The sequence below is a fragment of the Planococcus citri genome, chromosome 4 (genome assembly GCF_950023065.1).
Source record: "Planococcus citri chromosome 4, ihPlaCitr1.1, whole genome shotgun sequence".
NCBI classification, from domain to species: Eukaryota; Metazoa; Arthropoda; class Insecta; order Hemiptera; family Pseudococcidae; genus Planococcus; species Planococcus citri.
Window position 1 is genome coordinate 23202202 of NC_088680.1, and position 21364 is coordinate 23223565.

Sequence of the window (21364 nt, forward strand, 5' to 3'; positions counted from 1 at the left end):
AAGTAGTCTATTTTTTACATAAAAAAAAGGTTTGATAATTTTGTGGAGTAAAAATTTGGAAAATTGATTTTGTCCATCACAAAAAGACTTCTTTCAGGAGTTTGAATTAGACAAAGTATGAAATCTCATCCAAAGGGTGCTCATTGCTCAATGACTCACCAACTTTTCCCACAGGTCAATAATAAAAGAAGATCAAGATTTAGCTATTTGCCTTATCAGCCTTTTATTTCTCAAATTCATTTTTTTTCAACAAAAAAAAAATTAAAATAGGGGGCTGGGAAAATCGAATTATTTTGGCACTATTCACTTCTCACCTCAGAAACAAACACTCCATCTTAAAATATTTTTGTTTCTTCAAATTTCAAACAACCGAAAGCAATAATTTTCACAGCCATAAACATAAAGAGCTTCCTAACCTTCCTAATTCCTCTAATGAATATCCGCCAAAATTTTTGCAGAAACTCCACTTTAATGAACCACTTTCCAACAACAAATTAGGTACTCAACTCATCTGTCTTAATACATACCAAGATTACAATATAATTCACTTTACAGTTCGATGGGAGTTGGTGAAAAAAAAAGACAAGAAGGGGAGGGAGGGAAACAAATTCTCACCGTCTTGAATAACAATAACGCTGCACGTGCACGCCTTATTAATCTCATACGAGTACATAAAACCACTAAATTATACCTTGAGTGGTCGGAAATACGTATGTACTGGAGGATGAGGATAATTTGACTGGAATTTTCATCGTAATTCGTAGACGAATGAATTTCAACTTGGCAAATTGCACGAATTACTAACGGGCTCAACTGAATCGAATCGAACCGAATTTAACCGAATGGAATCCATCATCCATCATTTATAGCTTTTACTCATTTTTTGCCCCCCCCCCCCCCCGATTTTGATCAATTCCACTACCCAAAGATACAAAAATTACACATTTAGCTAAAAAAAAAAAAAAACTATAAAACTCACAAATGAGGTTGAGGGGTAAGCCAGGTAGCCAAAATATACAAGAGCATCGTAAATTCTCATCGACAAAAGGATTAAGGGTACCATACCTTGGCTGAAATTTTATTAACCAACGGGCTATATTTGGCTAACGGCGGTTTCGAATGCGAGGTGGCGACGTTATTCAAATTATGCGGAAGTATTCCAACGCCGACTCGAACTTTTAAAGGAATACCATGATTAGAGGAAGTGCTGGACACGCAAGACGGCGATAACGAACCGGTATCGTCCATGCTAGCACCACTTGTGGCGGGTGACGGTAAAGATAAATCGGTACTCGAATCGATTTCTAACAGTGACAGACCAGCTGATAATGCTCCGGATGCGTTCTGCATAGGAATCGAATTCGTAATCGAGCGAGCAAAAAAAAACACAAAAACAAAACAGCTTTAGCCGAATTGTCCATGTCCACGTAAGAAAGGTGTGTGACAGAGAGAGACAGAACGAGACAGAACCTAAATATAGCTTGAGAAGTTGTACTATACACTGTACAGTTTCCTATACGTATTATACTCTACAGAGGCGACTCTGTAATAACCAGTTTTACACTGAGCCCAGCCACCAGACAGCCTTGATTACTTTCCTCATGTTTGATCGCACATAGACCATTGTGTATATCTCCAGAGTATCCATCCAGCTATCTATAAATTTATCACCTATCGAGAACAATACAGAGACTAAATTCTATTCTTATATCGAGCCAAAAAAAAAATCAAAATCTCATTTTTTTTTTTAGTTTAGAAACCCCATATCAAAAAGACTAGGTCACCAGGGTAATTTTTTGAACCATACGTCATCATCGAAGCTGTCCAAATACCACATTTTCTTGACAGAGCGATAATAATACCTAACATTGACGTCAATATAGGTAAACATTACTTAGGTATTCTCGTATGACATTTTTGACTCGTTTTTCTCTCATTTTTAACGGTTCCATAAATACGTAGATATATAGGTACTGGTTCACACACACACGCGAATAAAAATTTTTTCGCGTCGTAATTACCTTACGGTTACCTAAGTTACATTTTCCCATACTCGAGATCGACGGTCGACGGACACACCGGACAGGTAGTCCGGAGGCCACCGAGGTAGCCGAATCCGAAAAAGTAAGGGAAATCGTGCAGCTTATATGGTGCTTATATGTATATTATGTACACTATACTATCGTATAAAACGAGTATACTTTTTTATGATATATACCTTAGCAGAAATTTTATTCACGAATGGACTGTAGCTTGGAGGCGGCTGCTGATGAGGAGATACGCTTTCCATTCGGTGTGGGATTACTCCGACGCCGACGCGTACCTTTAGAGGTAGTCCGTCCACGGGAGACGTGCTGGAAGCGCAGGCATTCTGAGGCGATGGAGACATCGAACCGGTACCATCTAGGCTGCAGTTGGTCGGCGACGGTAAGGACATACTCGTGTTCGAGTCGATTTCCAATGATGATAAGCCTGGCGAGAGGAGACCTCCGGATTGACTTGAGCCTACGGCCTGTAAAGAAGAGGATGATGTTTGGATTAGTTTAAGTGCAATGATGAGAAGGTACTTATTTCTAGGAATTGAGTAAGCAAAAAAGGTATTAATTGCAGTTACGAGCAATGGATTTTGATTAAAATTGTCGAAGGATCGAAAAAAAAGTAAAAGACAGTATTCGATTGGAAAAAATGAAATTTGAATAAGCAGCATTGCAGCATAAAGTATGTTTGAAAATTGTAAAAAAAAATGTAGGTATAGGAAAAACTTTCAACATGGATATCTAAATTTTTTTTGCAAATTTTCAATTACAAATCGAATTTGAAAATATCAATTTTTTCAACAAAAAAGACGTTTTTCTCAACATTCAGTTTAAAAGAAATCATCACGTCTTATACAAGATGTCCAAGAAAATTGTAGAACTTTTCCAATTTTTTTTTTTTTTTTTTGAAGGACTTTAAGGACAACGTTATTTACTTGTCTTTTCTCAAAAAAACACATTCTCAATATTTGGGAATACTTTTAAGATGTTGTAGTTGAAAAATAATATGGGATTTATTCGACCAAATTTGACCTTAAAATTTAGATCATTTTGCCAGGAAAATAAAAAAAAAATGCTTAAATTTTCATTAAAGATTACTTTTCTTTTTCTTCCTTCAAATAAAACAAATAATTAAAAATCTTCCACTGCTTGAAATTTTGATTCGTTTGCTTAGAATTATTCAAAGGGAACCAATTTTTGATGAATTTTCATTGTGAAAACAGGATTTTTGAGTCATTAGCGAGATTTTCAAGTTTTAAGACGTCTTGATGATGCAAACCACGTCAAAAAAACTGAAAATTGATGAATGAAATTTTTGCTCGCATTTCCAAAAACCGAAGTACTTAATGTCCCACGAAATAATTTTATTCTGTCAACAGGATTTTAAAAAAAAAACAAAAAAAAATTCAACTAATTTTTGGTTTGACCGGATACATTTTTAAGCCGAAAATTCTTCCATTTTTTATACAAATCATCATGAAATGTTCTCATCTTCCTTCCCTTCCTTCCTCCCTCCCTCCCTCCCTCCCTCCCTTCCTCAATCAGAATGAAATATTAATACCACCTAAATATTTCTTATTTCAAAACATATTCTGGGTGGGGGGTTATTTTGACATTTTTTTTTGTCAAATTCTGAGAAGAAAAAAAAGGGTCTCAATATGGAGGTCAAATGGATCACAAATGAATTAATCAAGAATTTCAGCCTTCCAACAGAACGCACGATTTTAAAATTTCAAAAAATGTGCGATTTTTCATACTTTTCCATTTTAAAAATCAAATTTGGTTTTAAAATTAATGAAATATGTATACCTTCAAATCCTCAAGAAAGTCAAAAAAATCGAGAAGATCAGAAAATTAAAAAGAAAAAAAAAAAAAAACTGCACGTCTGAAAAGCTTGGAGGTTTTGGATAAATTATTTGCACATTTTTGGAATCACTGAGTGCACTTTTTTGAAGTTTTTTTAAAAATTCCTTTTTACTTTTTCGAGAACAAATAAAGGACGGTTAATTATGCCTTTCAATCAAAATATGATTTTAATCGAAAAATCAAATTTCAAAACTATCAAAAAAAGACCTATTTTTAGAGGAAAATTTTAAAGCTGTAGATCCTCATTTATATAAAAAAGATGTCTGGTATTTTATGCAGGTTCGTTCAACACAATTTATACAATACATATTGAGGTAGGTATCTACTTCTTAAAATTTTCAAGAAAAAAAAAAGTTGAAATCCAATTTCAGCAAAAAATTTGTCATTTCATTGTCCAATTTTACTTCCCCCCCCCCTCAAAACTGGAAATTTTCGACTTCGAAGGTTACCGAAGGCGAATTACGATTTACGATTTTCTTCTTTTTTGCATTTCTCTGCCTTCCCCTCCCCCCTCCCGCATCCTACCCCTCATCGCTCGTTTGACCGAATTCTTCTCCAGTGCCAAAAAAACAAAACTAAAAATTGAAATTATACGAGTCTCTCGACTGTCTTTGAAAAATGCACCAAAACTTGAACAATAAGCTGTAAAAAAAAATACGAGTAGAACTGCATTTTGAACAGAAAAATCGAAGATTAGAGATCTCATAAACGGGATTGTAAATGAGCAATGGGGCATTGGGGCTTTAATAAATTTAGAAACCCTGAATTTTGTGATATTGCTCTTCGCAGTAAACAAGTAGAAAGAATTTATCTCCAATTTCCAAAAATTTCTCTCATGTTGAGAGACGATTTTTTGACGTTGAAGTAATGAATAAAATGTTTCTTCAATTTGCTAAAGAGAACCAAAAATTCAATAAAGACTTTAAACCTTTATTTCACATTATACATATAAAGTTTTCTAATACCAAAACATTTGGCACAACAAATTCTACTATTTTTCAGTTTTCATTTTTTTAAATTTTTATTTATTTTTTTTGTTGAAAAACACCAAAACGTTTGGCACAACAAATTCTAAATTTTTTCCAGTTTTCATTTTTTAAAATTTTTATTTATTTATTCATTTTTTGTTTTTCAAGAAACACCAAAACGTTTGGCACAACAAATTCTACATTTTTTCCAGTTTTTATTCTTTAAAATTTTTATTTATTTATTCATTTTTTTTTTTTTGTTTTGTTGAGAAACGCCAAAACGAAGCACAACAAATTCTACATTTTTTAAATTTTTTTTTTTTTTTTTTTTTTTTGAGAAACCAAAAACATTTAGAAATGAATTCTGTTTATAAGACTGCTCATGAGTAAAATTGTACGTTCGAAATTAAAATTTAAAAAAAAAAAAAATTTTAAATTTAAAAAGACCCTACATTTGATTTTGAATTTTGTTAGCTGCTCTGCTGTATTTTTCAGGTTTGATACTAATTCGGAATGTTTCAGTTTTTTTCCTAATTTTGAAGATCCTCATTCGATACTACGTTCCTTCGAAATAAGCTGACTAATTTTGATCAAATTCAGTAGAAACCTTCGTTTTCAGTTGAAAGTCACTGGGAAAATTCTTTAGTACTGTGTCGTCAAAAAGAAGACATTTTTGACCATCTGCTCGATAAAGACTTACAAAATCATCAGTCATCAACACGTGCAATCAAACAGACGTAATTTTTCCAACTTACCTCTCTCATAAACAAATCTGAGCTTTCGGGCAAATGATCTAAGATCTGCGAGTTGTCGGTGGGTGTGGAGAAAGTTAGCGTAGCGGTGAACTGCAACGGGTCAACGTTGCTACCGGTGACCGCGTCGATCATCAGATTATCGTCGTAGCTCAAGAAAGCTCCATTATCCTTAACATAGGGTGAAAGATCTTCTTCTTCCTTCATTGTGATACCATAAGTGGCGCAAACGTTTTGCAGCGAGGAATACTGTTTAGGTAGCAATTCGGCTCCGCCGGTTTGAAACAGGCTGCTTAGGTTGACCGCATCCTGTCCCGTATCACAGTCCATGCCCATCTGTTCGCTGAGCAGCGATTGGTATTGGTTGCAGATCTGATGCTGATACGTCGGTATATGTCCTCCTTTGAGACTTTCGTAGAACGGCGGTAAAGATCCGAGAGGCGATCCGCCGTTTTCGTATCCGCACTTGCCATTGGTTCCGTTGTTCATCGATCCGTCACCGCCGCAATCGCCTCCTGCGCCCATCGCGCCGTCGTATCCGCCATTAAACAAGCTTACGCCGCCGTTACCGTTATAGTTGGCGTGTCCGTTGGCGGGATTTCGACCGTTCGAGGTACCATTGGCGTTTTGACTATTGCCACCGGCGCAGCCGCCGTTGTTACCGCCGCTGTTACGCGAATGACCGGCCGCTGCCATCAAGATATTCGTGCTTTTCGCGTATTTCCGCCCGACGAACAATATGGACGGCTGTCGTCTCGAAGGCAGGATACATTTCAATTTAATTTCGTCATCCGAATCGGTGTTCTTCTTCGGTATATGGTAATCGATGGGCGCCTCTTGTTCGGGTTCTTGGTGCAGATTCTCTTCGTCGCTCATGTGATCTTCGACGGCATTTTCTGCTGGTGGCGGAGTTGCCTTAGCTGCGGCTGGGACCGCTAAGCCGCATTTCTCGTCGCTGGATACCGGCGACGGAGGAATAAGCGGCGTTCTTTGGATTACCGATACTTGCTGACTACGGAATGGTTTAGGTGCCTCTTTCGATTGCTCTTTGACCACGTCCAATTTCAAAACAGGAGGGTATTCTTTCTTCTCGGCAGATGTTCGCAGATTAGCGCAGAATAAGAATTTACGCCCTTTGACGTATTTCAAGTTCTCGTCGAGATCGATTTCCACTTTACATTTGGACGATTCGATTTTCACCTCTGAGGCCAACTTGTCCTCCCTGACCGGCTCGTCTTCGGTGATTTTCTTAACGCTGACTTCCGATATCGGTTTCGCAACGCTGATGATACTGTTTCGGCCGGCGCCTCCGCCGCCGCTGCTACCGTTGCGCATCTCATCGCAGCTGGACGACTGAGCCGTGACGTCGTTGTCGTCTTCGACGCCGCTACTCGCCGCTGACTTTTCATACTTCAGCGCGTTTTCTTTCTCTTTGTTAGTGTCACGCTGGATGATATCTTCCGTTTGCTCGTCGCTCGTACCGACGCCGTTGTCGGTATCAGCGCCGCTGCCGGTTGTCGTAGATAGAATAGAATGCTGCACGGGTTTCTGTATGCTATCGCGATGCCGTTGTTGCTCCACCAACGAAGACGATTTGCTGATGTAGTCATCTTTCGAAGAGTTCGAGTCTGTAATTGAAAGAAAAAAATAAAGATTAGTTCGTGAACGTGGTGGTGGTGTTTCAAGACGTCGGATGATATGACTAAATCTATCGATGAATTCACATGAACGGTCTTCAAAGGTCGCATTAATATAAAATAAGCAATAATGAGAGGGGGGTGGAGAAAAAGGCTGAGAGGTACTTCAGCTGTTTATTCGGCAATGCCCCATAAGGTATCGATTATTTTTATGAGCGTTTACGTTCATTTTTCTAGGAGATTCCAACCATTTACGATATGGATGATCTTCAAAATTAGTACAAAAGTTGGTACGTCGAGAAATGGGCTGAAAAAATACGTCATCTGTTTATTTGGCAATGCCCCAGAGGGTGGTGATAATTTTTATGAGCGTTTTCGCTGATTTTTTTAGGAGATTCCAACCCTTTAGTATGTGGATGACCTTCATACCACCAAAAAACCTCGCACAAAGGCCAAACAAAGCTTATCGTGTGACATATCGAATTCGATGTTTTTGGGGCCATAGAATTCAAATCTGATGTTATCAATGGTTTTTATGAGCATTTTCAACAACTTTTCTAGGAGATTCCAATCCTTTACATGTGGATGACCTCTATACTACCACAAAAGCTCGTACAAAGGCCAAGCACAGTATATCGTGTGACATATCGATTTTCATGTTTTTGAGGTCGTAGAATTAGAATCTGATGCTATTTTCAAGATTCGGATCAATTTTACCCAAATTCTTCTCATTGAATTTTAAAATTGGTGGTTTTTGAGCAGAATTCTCTATCCTCCATAATTTCAATAAACTTTTTCTTGAGTTCATCGACCCATAGGTCGCCTGAAATAATTCGGTCTCAATTTTCAACAATTATCAAAGCATTTTGAGCAATTTCAACGAATGTCACTGATTTTTTTAGGAGATTCCAATTCTTTACAAGCGGATGACCATACCACAAAAAAAATTGTACAAAGGCCCAGCTAAATATATTGGGTGACATATCAATTTCTATGTTTTTGGGGCCATAGAATTGAAATCTGAAGTTATTGATGATTTTTATGAGCATTTTCAACGACTTTTCCAGGAGATTCCAACCCTTTACATGTGGATGACCTCTATACCACCACAAAAACTCGTACAAAGGCCAGGCAAAGCATATCATGTGACATATCGATTTTCATGTTTTTGGGGTCGTAGAATTCGAATCTGGTGGTATTTTCAAGATTCGGATCAATTTCATCCAAATTTCTTCTGTTAAATTGTAAAATTGATGGTTTTTGAGCAGAATTTGTTATCCATATTTTAATAAACTTTTTCTCGGGTTCATCAACACAAAGGTCACCAGAAATAATTCGGTCTCAATTTTCAACAATTATCAAAACATTTTGAGCAATTTCAACGAATTTCACTGATTTTGTTTAGGAGATTCCAATCCTTTGCAAAAGGATGACCTCCATACCACAAAAAAATTTGTACAAAGGCCCAGCAAAACATATCAAGTGACATATCGATTTCTTTGTTTTTGGGGGCGTAGAATTCAAATCTGACGTTATCAATGGTTTTCATGAGCATTTTCAACGGCTTTTCCAGGAGATTCCAACCCTTTACACGTGGATGACCTCCATACCACCAAAAAAAACTCATACAAAGGCCAAGTAAAGCATATCGTGTGACATATCGATTTTCATGTTTTTGGGGTCGTAGAATTCGAATCTGATATCATTTTCCAGATTCGGATCAATTTCACACAAATTCTTTTCATTGAATTTTAAAATTGGTGGGTTTCGAGCAAAAAAACTTTTTCTCAAGTTCATCGACCCATAGGTCACCTGAAATGATTCGGTCTCCATTTTCTACAGTTATCAAAACATTTTGAGCAATTTCAATGATTTCTATCAATTTTCCTTGGAGATTCCAATCCTTTACTATGTGGATGACCTTCCACCACCAAAAAAACTCGTACAAAGACCAAGTAAAGTATATCGAGTGACGTATCGATTTCTATGTTTTTGGGTTCGTAGAATTCAAATCTGATATCATTTTCGAGATTTGAATTCGATTTACAAGAATTTCTTCAGTTGACGTCCAATACTGATAATTTTTGAGCAGAATTTCCTATTCTAAAGTAATATTATGCAAATATATTGCCAATGAATTTTATCTAAATCTCGGTTCTCATACCATATAAAACAATTCCGCGTAATTTCAACGACTTATGAGACAATTCAAACCACTTTTCAGTAAACTCAGTCAATTCTACAATCAACTCTGCTTGAAAATATCAACGCATTAACACAAATACAAACACTAGCTCACAATAATTCATTACACAATATCCCATCGTACTAGTAAAAAACTAGCGCAAACTCAGCATATCTTTTGTACACCAGCAATTCGAGCTCTGCTGTATTAAAAACTGCAACGTCGAATATACATTTACTCGTAGTTAGATGCTTTGAAAATACCTTAGCTGGCATTTCGCAGGTAGATCGTACTTACTGATAGAATGAAAAAAAAAAAATCGCTCCTTGCAATGTATACGTAGAATATCGTATTACATTCGATTATACGGACAATGCAGCAACAATGTGTTGGCAAAAATGCGTTTACACATGAAACACAACGATTCATGGCTGGGTTTCGTGTACAATCTCATCTTCGCGTTCCACCAGTTACACAAAGTTTGCACGAGATTGGCCGATTAAGCGATCATGGTCATCGGTGTACGAGTACATATATGTATGCATAGCGAAGAGAGATGGATATGGTAGGTATGGCTGCTGCTGCCGGTTTTGCTGGTGTAGTTGAAATGCGAACAACGATTAAAGGATTTATGGATTGTTCACGGTGTTACGATCTCAAGAATCCAGAACTGTGGAAATACAACGTTGGTACGTATATACTTTACTTACGTACTCGTACATATATAAAGCAGAGTATTCAGTATAGGTACTTGTACGTGTATAGAGAGCAAGTCGAAGAAGTAGAGAGGAACTCAAACAACTCGTAGCAACTCGGCCATCGCAGAAAGAAGCAAACAACAAAGAAAAAGAAGCAGAGGAAAAAAAAACACGCCACATTACCCATCCGAAGAGAATAGTGACCGTAACAGGTTGAGTCATGTGTATTTGTAAATTTCTCACACACAGACTGTGATCAGCGCTGCGGCGTCGACGCTGACCGCAGCAGCATCGGCATCGGCAACCACTCGAAATGGCATTAACCAGCGTACCCCGTTGGCTGTTGAACGCAGAGCGCAGAGCGCGAATTGCCGGTGCCGGTGCCAGTGCTGGTGAAGGGAAATCGACTCTCGAGTTCGCTATAAGCCTCGCGCGCCGTATTCAATTCGCTGGTTGGATCATCGAAGCGGAGCGTTTGCTACCTACTTCCGCATTCGGTTATGCTGGCTCGTCATTCCGTCAGGTCACGTCCTCTTCTTACCTCTTTCCATATTCTTTCTCTCTTTCTCTCTCTCTCTCACTCACTCTGGTTTGCGGCGTTGTTCTGTTCAGTGTTCGGTTCCTCCGCCGTCGTCGTACCTCACTCTCTATACAGGTACACAGAAGAGGTACCAGTACTACGAGTACGAGTGCGAGTACGTGGATCAATGATGCTTCTTCCCACCTCACGCTCTCGCGTATTGCATTCTCCTTTCTTCTGCGGCTCCGTGCTCCGTCTTCCTCCTTCGTCTCCTCTGTCTTCATCATCATCATCACCATCGTGTACTGCGGCACGCAGCGTACACCACGGTGTGCGGATACCTGGATATACCGCAACAGTTACGTTACAATTCCATCGTGTAATAACCGCACTCTTTGCCCAGGTACGATCGCGGCAAGCCGACAATCTCGATGAACGGTAATTCTTATTCCCGATACTCTTTGTATTATTGTTGTACCTCTCTTCTGGCCTCTCTCTCGCTCTTTCTCTCTTTTCGCCAACCAAAGACGAAGAAGACGACGACGTCTCTCTCGTTGTAGTGTATTTCGCCAGATCATGCTCTTCTTCTTGTTCGCTCAATTTTTATTGCACGATCGTTCGCAAGTCTCGCACATTCGGCCCAATCCAATATCTTCATAAATTTCCATACCACGATGACGTATTCGGGTTTCATTCACTGCACCGGTACTGACACTTTCCAGTAGGCCTACACAGTTTGAAACTTCCTCTTCTAGCAAATCTTGTAAAACTATTCCCTAAATTTCCTCAAAAGCTCGTTACATCTAATCTGATCAATTTTCCAATTATACGTCCTACAATCTGCCCTACACCCCTGCCCTACCCCCTGAATATTTTATTATTTTCCAATAAGTTTTCACGACTATCATGACCAGACAAAGTACCTACCCATTTTTTCTGTACATCAGAAGGCTTCTTACAGGAAAAAAATTGTCAAAATCCAACTAAATTAGGATCATCTCCATTTTCTCATTCTACTCACTTTTCATAAAAAATGATTTAAATTATGTACTCCAAACTGTGCACAATTTTTTTTAAATTTACTAATTTTAGAAAAAATGTTATAAATCTACATTCATTTTAATTTTCTTTCGGACTAATTCATGGCGGGGGGGGGGGAGAAGAGGCACTTCAGGTTCTCATTTTTTCATAATAATGGTTATGAAGCTTTTCGACATTGTTGGTCTTTTTTTTCATTGCTTTATCAAATTTTTTGGTCTGTTTTTTAAATGAATCACGAAAAAAATATATTTTCAAAAAAAATTGAAAGCGAAAGAAATGGAGCTTCTGATTTACGAAGGAGGGGAAGGGGGAAAATTTCCCTTGTTATTCGTTTTTTTTTTTTATTATCAGATTGATGTTTTAAATTTTTTATTTTAGATTATTATTTTTAAAAATTTTTTGGTATTCGTTTTTCATTTTTTTTCAATTTTTTATGAGTTGATATATTGTTCAAACGAAATACTCATTTTGAAAATTTGGTTTAAAAACAAAAAATGAAGAGACCCAAGCACTAAGTATAGTCCTCGAAATTGATACTTAATAGAAAGACCCAAAAATCCTCTCCACCCCCTCTCCCACCTGTCCAAAAGTCTCAATTTTAAGGATTTTCAAGAAATTTTTTTTGAGTCATTGCGGTACTTCTTTTCAATCTTTTAATACTCATTTACTAAATTTTAATTTAAAATTGTACCATTTTTTGATAACGTTTTCCAACATTTTTTTAACTGTATTAGGTACTTTTTGTTAGCTTGTTTGATTTCCTAAATGGTCTACTTACTTTTTGTTTCAATTTTTGAAAATTTGTTTGTACATTGTTCAACGTTTATTCAAAAAAAAAAAAAAATATATATATATACTGTCTTAGAGTACATTGCGAGATCCGACATATACACAGGCATTACGAGATCCACCCCAAAAAAATTCGAAAAATGCTAAAAACTCAAATAATAACCCTACAACTTCGTTCGAACGCACGTTCCAGTGTGTAATCAGTGCCTTTCTATGCATTGCCGCCATCAATTTCGCGATCCGCATAAACCGAGATCCACTAACGGCCCGAACGTGATTTGGGGGTGGATCTCGCAAGATGCGTCGTTTATCTATTTTCAAAAATTGTATATAAGTATATAAATAGTAGGTAAAACGAGATCCGGCTGAAAATGGGTGTACAGGGTCCCCCGGATCTCGCGAGTACTGTGGCATATGAAAGAACTTGCGAGATCCGGCAAAAGGATCTCAGGATCTCGCAATGCCCGATTTTATATAAAACGGATCTCGTAATGTATGGTTTTTACATGTATATATATAAATGATTACTTTTTTGAATTACAAAAAATTGGGGTTTGCTCAATTTTTCCCTTTATTTTTCGAATTTTTCAATTTTTTGTTTCCTTTAAAATCAGAAAATTAGTCGGAAATGTTTCATTTTTAGATCATTTTTCAGCGTTTAAAATTTGTTTTTCTAATTATTTCAAGTCTCCCTCCCCCCTCCCACAAGAATATTCGGTCAAAACTGCCAAATAAAAATTTTAGTAATTCCAGGTTAGAATATGTATTAGTTCATTTTTCATCTCAACCCCCTCAACTCATCCACCTCACGACTTCCCCATTCAATTTTTATAAAAATCTTTAAGAATAAGAAACATAAAAAAACATACCTACAAAATTTATCATTTTATAATGTTTTCGTTTAGGTTTAGGTGATGCAGATTTCAAATTTACAATTGTTTTTGGAATCAAACGTCCCCGAAAATTCCTCCTCCCCCATCTTCAAATTATGACAAATATGAATAGAATCCAATTCAGATTTTCATTCAATATTATTTTAGATGAGACCTCTCCCATCTCCTTCTCAACTCAACTCTCAACTCTCAAGAATTTGAAATAAGCAAAGAAAAATACCCATAACAATTAATTTTAAAATGGTAAAGGAGGGGAAAAAAGGTAGATGCAAAAATTCAAAAAATGTACACAAGAGTGGGAAATAGAATTAGAAATACTGTACCTTCTTACGAAATTACCAGTAATTTAAATTTTAGAAGTTGTTCCAAAGTGAACAAAACAGGAAAAAACTTGTTAAAATTTCCAAATTTCCAAAATTTTTACCCCTTTTTTTGGCAACTTTGCTGCTAAATTCATGAAAAAAAATCAATTTTTCAAAAATAGGTACCTATTACAAAATTGGCGGATGCATTTCCGTTGCAGGGTGTCCACAAGACTGGAAAACCTGGAAAACCTGGAAAAGTCAGGGAATTTGGTCGGTCTGGAAATGTCAGGGAAAAGTCAGGGAATTTCGTAATTTTTACGCAAAATCCCTGGAATTTTGAAAAAACGATCATTTGCAAATTTTGGAGAAGGACCTGTGATGAAAGAAAAACGTTATTTTTTACTTCTCGAAAGACAAATTTTCAAAAGTTTTTGCCCTCGCATCGCTCGGGCTTGTTTTGTTTTTCGGCAACACGATGAACATTTCTAGATGATAAAAATCAAGTTTTGAAACCAAAAAATGAACTCCTCACAAAAAAAACATCGTTTTTATGCATCTAGAAATACAAATTTACAAGAGCTTTCGCCCTCGCTTGGGCCTGTTCTGTTTTCTTTGTCAAAATCAACTTCCTTCGAAAAAAACATCATTTAAATTCCAAAATTTTAAAAGCCAAAAAAACTACTTGTCCTCACATGAAAAACCCTCGTTTTTATGCCTCTCGAAATACAAATTTTCAGAAGCTTTCGCTCGAGTCTGTTCTCTTTTTTTTCCAAAGTAGCTCCTTTCAAAAAAACATTCCAATATTAAAATTTAGGAAACCAAAAAATAAACTCTTTGCATTAAAAAACCTCGTTTTTAGGCATCTCGAAATAAAAATTTTCAAAAGTTCTAGCCCTCGCTTCGCTCGAGCCAATTTGTTTCTGATTTTAAAATGCACAAATATTCATATTTTCAGGCCTCCAAAAATCCAAAAAAACAAAAGAAAAATGTTTATAAGTCATTATGAATATTGTATAAATTGGCCCAAAATTTATGCACATTTTATTTATTTATTTATTTATTTTTAATGTAAAAAGTTAATAATCGAAGCTTAGCTGTTTTTTATATCCGAAGAAGTATCCAGTTTGAAGAGAAGCTTATGAAATAAAATCACCCCCCCCATTTCCTCTTCAATTAAAGTGTGGGTTGGGGTAAGCATAGAAAATTTAAAAAAATTGTCTGGAAAAATGGAAAAATTGGTCTGGAAAACCTGGAAAAGTCAGGGAAAATCATTTCCAGAAATGAGTGGACACCCTGCGTTGAAATATTTAGAATTTTTATTATGAGTTTTTTTTTTTTTTTTGTTATCTAGTTTAAATATTTTTGAACATTTTTCTGCAATTTTAAACAATTTTTTCGACTTTTCATTAATTTCAAAGTAGGTATTTGTACATATTTTTTTAACCAAGTTAAAGCTTTTTAGATCCAATTTTAATGGTACTTCAAATTACTTTCATGCACTCTCGAGCCATTTTTATTACATTTTTCACCAATTTTTGGTAAAAATCGCATAATTTGTGTAATTTTTTTTACCTGCATTAAGTTTCAAGAAACAGGTATTGGATAATTTTACACAATTTCAATAATTTTCAGAACATTTTTATACTAATTTCATCGATTTCAACGTTACCTATTCGTATTTCAAAATTCAAGTATTTTGAAAAAAATATATTTTGAAAAATCTTGACAGTACCTACCTAAATATTTTCCTCAGATGTGAAATTTTTTCCTCTCATTTCAAATAAATTTTCTTGAATTTTCCTGTACGATACATACTTTAATTTTCAGTTTCAATATTTCTTTATTTTTGGCCATTTAATTTCTCGTTGAGGAATTCGTTTAGAAATCCATATTTCAAAATTTATGAAATGAGGGAGTGAAAAGAAACCTTTGATAATGATTTTTCAAAATCATCTCACCTAGTGTGGAATTTCACTTTTTCTGACTAAAAAAATCTAGTAGTAGGCCAACAATCCACATTCTATTTCACTTCTTCAACCACTTCCCAAAAAACTTTTCACTTTTCAACAATTTTTCACATCTTCTAAAACCTGATAATATCTACCACAACACTCGAATTTTCCATCTCACATCTATTCGCATCGCTTACCCAGGTCACATGGCTTCATTTTCATCATTCAATAACCTCTGACGACGCATCTTAATACATACATTATTACATACACATTTCCTCTCCGACATGCCTCGAGAGACAACACCAAACACACGAAAAAAATCCTCGTGCACATCATATCAATCTTTCAAACCGAATATTTTCCGCAATGATGCCTTCTTCAGTTCAGTTTCCATTCCAAGATGTGTTCTGCGTCCCTGACCACATTCTTCTTCTCTTCCAGCACACACTATCATTTCAACAACCTCCAGACCCCCGAGGGCATCGTACAAATTTTTCTCTCCAACTTCTGGATCTGGAAGCTTATCGCAGAAAAAACTCTGTAACATCTTCGAATTGAAACTCGATTACCTATACACTTATACAGACTTTCGGAAGAAGAAATCACAATCACCAAATCGTACCTTCGTTTAGAAAGTCACTTCAATTCACTTACAACTTAAGCTGCGGGCCTTAAACAGGTTCTCTTACCGCAAACCGACGAAAGAACTACTACAATACCATGATTTTTTTTTCTTTTTCGTCGTCGATTAATTAAGCATCGAAAATACAAAATGAACATCTCTATACTAAACTAAACGTGTAATCTTGCTACTTTTTTTGATCATAATATGAGTTCTGAGTATGTAATTTGAAACCTAATACTCGAGTATGTTCTTTGAAATTCAGAGCATTACTGTGTCGAACAATGGGTACTTGAGGTGATAAGGAAAATCCGATGACATAGTTTTCTTTCCATCGTACCTACATACGTATATTAGACACGATTCTTAGAACGCTGAAACAGAGCAAAATCTCCCATATTCTGTCTCTCTCAAATCACAAGCAGCAGACCTTATTCGACGAAAATTTATCCATTACTCGATGGTTTTTTTCACCAGTGTGTAGGTGTAGGTGTATGAGGCAGTATCATAATCGATACGTTTCGTTCTCTCTCACTCTCTGTTGAACTGGAACATTGCGTCGTAATTATCGCATATTTACGGCGCGTCGAACCGACATTTTATATGGTTTTTTCGATCTTTTTTTTTACTCATTTAGTCGAACCATCGAGAGAGATACTCGCGTCTCTCGCGGAGTATTTCCCTTATTTTTCTTAACGCCGCCTCGCGTCGCAGCTACTTTCACTTCATTGTTCCGATATACGATACGAGCACTTAATCTCACCGAAAACAAGGTTCTTGGTAGGTTATTTTTTAGGTACTTCGTTTTATTTTACTTCACTTTAATACAGTATTATTGTTGTTGTTTATAATTACGGTAGTTTTTTTACCTTTCCTCAACTAACAACCGATCAGCATTGTTGTAAATTAGAAATTAAATCTACCTAAATACAGAGGCTGAGTAATTCGTCTGGGTTTTGACGACAATGGTGAAGCTGCGAGCACCTCTGCTTATGTCGATAATACGTTTAATGATCGTTTCATATTATTATATTGTAATTGCATGTTAATTGCGTACGTATTGTTTTACCAAAATTCGACGTTATATTTTCGGATACATAATTACATATTTGGTGGGCACGCGAGTTTAGGCTTTAATACGCGATTCTTGAATTACAAGTAGAAATTTATACAGGTACAGAAATTTCTCCTCTGTTCGTTGGTCTCATTTCTGAATATTTTATCAGAAATTAGATTCACAAAACGCAGACCCATCTTATTGGGAATGAAAGAGAAATGAACCACAGCTGTTCGAAAACTTCTCACATATTCGGAAATCACTCAATAACCCACAAAAATATCAAAGAAGAAACTGAAGAGGGGTTGAGGCTGTTCCTGGAACGAAATTTGCCATAAAAACGACAAACGTAACGCAATTAGAATGAGATGAGGTTTCTTTTTTATGATTCTGAAACTGAAACGAGCCCAAGAACTGAAACTGAATATTCGATGACACTGACAATGACAAATGACTCAGATCCATCTTCAATAATAATCGGAGACTGCTGAAATTTCGCCATTCGAATCAATCAAAATCAATGGCAGCGAAAAAAATATGGGATAGTTTAAATCATAAATCACAATGGTTGATACATCATCATTTCATCAACAAATCACGAGTCAAAGAGACACAAGTCAGTCAGCCAGTCGAATTGAGGTTTAAATCAAATAATAATAAATGTGAAGAAAATACGCTGGTATATAATTTTCATTTAGTCTATACAACAGAAGGAGAGGAGAAGGAAAGGTAGAGGGAATTGAAATTGAATGTGTTTTAATCGCGATGAAAATAATGTACTCTTCTTCATCAACACCTCATTCTACCTCCTTTCTCGTATTTTCCCTTCGGATCCCTTCACTCTCTTATCAACCCGAAATTTATTTTAACGAACAGAATTTTCAATTTTTCCCCAATTTACATGCCTACCCACGACAACACTTTTCTTCATTTCTTCGCCCAATTAGTGCAACCATAATAATTATACACGAGTGAAAATGTACGTCTTACTGCCGAAAGAAAATTTAATTAGGCATGAGAAAATTAATCATCATTATTTTGCATCGATTTATTTAATATTTCCAATAGCTTTCTCTTTCCCTTTACGAGTATTATTTTCCACATTAAGAACACTCCAGACTAATAAATTTTAATGCATTGTTTCGTCGTTTTTTTTTGCTCTTTTTTCAGAACTGATGATCGATCGAACTTGATTCAATATTTTTGGTTCAATTTGCTAGATAATTCACAGTACATGAGGTTCCAAGAATTCGAAGATCAAGGCTAATTTTACAATCATAAATATTAATTTTTTGGGGGTTGAATTGAAAAAATTTTATTTTTCACAATTAGACGTCAAATTCTGACCTATTAACAATGTGAATTATACAATTTTTGGTACTGATTACCTACATACAATTTTTCGTAAATCACTTTAATTTTTTTTAATTTATTAGAAATTAGATATTTTTTCAAGTTAACTTATTTAATAAATTTATTAAATTTTTTTATTTGTTATTTATATTAATTTTTATATTTAGATAGACTGAATAGTATCCAAAAAATGATGCGTTTCAATGAACCTACCTATACTTTCTCTCAAAAGAACTATAATATCGATGTTTAAAAGTCTAATTTTCACCTGCATCACGGTTTTACCCCTCCCCCTTCCTCCTCATAAACCATTCAATCTTCATTACATAAAATTGATTGAAACACAGCTATTGGAAATTTCATCGAAAACAATTTTAGTTCAACAATTGATCCGGATGCATGTAACTTTAAACGAAATTGATGATTTGTTTTTTCCTGAAGCCAGTCCCAAAGGCAGGCAAGAGACTCCCCCCCCCCCCATCCCTTCACAAATAGAAACATCATATTCTAGCAAAAATATTTTTGAAAATTACCTAGTGTTGTTTTTTTTTTTTAGGAAACAGAAAGAAATCTGAGTACATTAAAAAGGCCCACTAGGAAAAAATTTCTGATCGAGCTAAAAAAAAATTTATCAAGTATTTCATTGAAAAATCATGCTTAATTTTTCAACTTTTTTGCACCTCTAGTGACCTCTAGTGAGAAAAAAATACATGAAAAATTAAAATCTTCGAAAAAATGGCTGATTCGGATGCAAAATTTCCAAATGCAGAAGGTGCTTCCAAAATTGTAATGCAAAATTGTTCAATAAAATTGAGCTTTCTAATTTTTACTCGAAATATTTCAAAAAAAAAGTGTCCTAGAAAGAATAATCTACCCGCTCTAGATGAGACATTTCGTGCTCAACAAATTTGTCCCTTTTTCGCTTTAATGATAAGACCACCAGTTTTTCTCAAAAATTGATTTTTATGGTGCAAAAAATTGAAAAAAAATCAAACATTCGATCAGAAATCAGAAATTGCAGATGAACTTTCCAAAAGCTCTTGAATGTTTCATTACCAAAGCCTACCCCCCCCCCCTGAATGACTTATCTCACTGATCGAAAATTTCATACCCCTACTTACTCGATTTTACTCGTATTTCTAGGAACTCATCATTTTCCTCGTAGAATTTTTCATTCATTCAAAAAATCAAAAAAATTTCCCAATTTTTCTTCTTCACAAAAAAAATTTTTTTTGATTTTTTTTTGCAAAACGAGATTAAGTAAGGGTTTTTGGACACAATTTTTAATCTAAAATTAAGAAATGTCTAAAGGGGAGGGGAAGCTTATATTTCTAATTTTTTAGTCTCTACAAACGTACCTACTTATTCCTTTTATTTTTTTCAAATACAAAATTGAGGGAATTTTTCAAAGAAAATTTGAATTTTTGAAATACCTGATTGAAAAATTTTTTGCTCGACGTTGTAGGTACTTGAAGTAAATTTTAAATGAAATTTTTGAAAGATTTCTATTCAATTTTGATCTGAAATTTTAATTTTCAATTCATTTTCGATCTAAAATTTGAATTTTCGATTTAAGGACTGACTGACAACCTTCACAAGAAAACCTTCAGAAACGAATTTTCCATTTAAATTGGTTTATTTTCAATAAATTCGAATCATTTCAAGAAAATATACGCAAGTACATATAAAAAAATCTTGGCATCCCCTAAATTGGAGGAAAATCCAACTTGGGATTTTTAGATGATAAATGAGTCTAAAAAATCTTTCAAGTGCACCCAATTTGGCAACACCGCATTCCAACTGAAATTCAAGTAGGTATTATTTGAAAAATATTAATACCCCCCCCCCACACACACACACAAAAATCATGAAAATAGAATAGTGATCCAGTAATCACACTGGTTTTGGTGTAATGGTCATTTTTTCAATGAAACGAAAAAAAATCCAAAAATGTTTACCTATTTTAATATTTTTTCTTTTCTTTTATTTTTAGAGGAACTTTTATCATACATTTTTTCATCATAAAAATTCCAAATTTTCAAATCACACCAACAAAATTCGCATTAGGCTTCGTTAATACTGGAATGGGTTTTATTCGCCATCTACACCTCATAATTATATCATTTCACATTGAGAAAAACATTTCAACACCGACGACGACATTCGGATAGGTAAACGAGAAAATGGCACATATAAGGACAAGGCAAGACCTTTGGTAAGATCAGTAGCAAGGTTGTTTATCTGGTCGCGACTCGGTTTCTGCGAAATACATAGCTATCTTTCTTTCTACAGAGCGTACTAGTACACGTAAAGTACAACAATATAACGGGTTTGTGACTAATGAAGGTGTTAATAGCATATATAGAAAGAAAGAAAGAAAGAAAGAGAGGCGAAAAACTACACAGCACGCTCAACTCTTTATAAACGTCTACGTACAAAGCATCCAGGTAGGAGTGAAATTTTATGATAAAATTGCACGATTGTGCGGGGGTACATGGAATGGAGGGGGAGGAGTGCGAATTTTTCATACACACACACAAAGACCGCGGAGACCACGCAGCGCCGGAGTATATAGTATATAAGTTAAATTACATCACACGAGAATAATAGAAAGACCAGTTCCCGTTATAATGCTGACCTCCATTTGCATTAAGTTGTGTCATTTGTTTATCGCGAGTATACCAGGT

At 35.5% G+C, this 21364-nt stretch overlaps 1 protein-coding gene across 4 annotated transcripts in view; it reads right to left on the reverse strand.

Annotated features, from left to right (window-relative positions):
- LOC135845376 (transcriptional regulator ovo-like) overlaps positions 1 to 21364 on the reverse strand; it is an 83213-nt gene that overhangs the window by 13058 nt on the left and 48791 nt on the right. For 2 of the 4 annotated variants that reach the window (XM_065363881.1, XM_065363880.1), the window contains exons 2-4: positions 5626 to 7250; positions 2219 to 2512; positions 1066 to 1344 (exon numbers count right to left, since the gene is read on the reverse strand). In XM_065363881.1, coding sequence (XP_065219953.1) covers positions 1066 to 1344; positions 2219 to 2512; positions 5626 to 7250 — 2198 coding nt within the window. The remainder of the gene's footprint in view (positions 1 to 1065; positions 1345 to 2218; positions 2513 to 5625; positions 7251 to 21364) is intronic. The other 2 variants (XM_065363882.1, XM_065363883.1) reach the window with 1 other exon arrangement.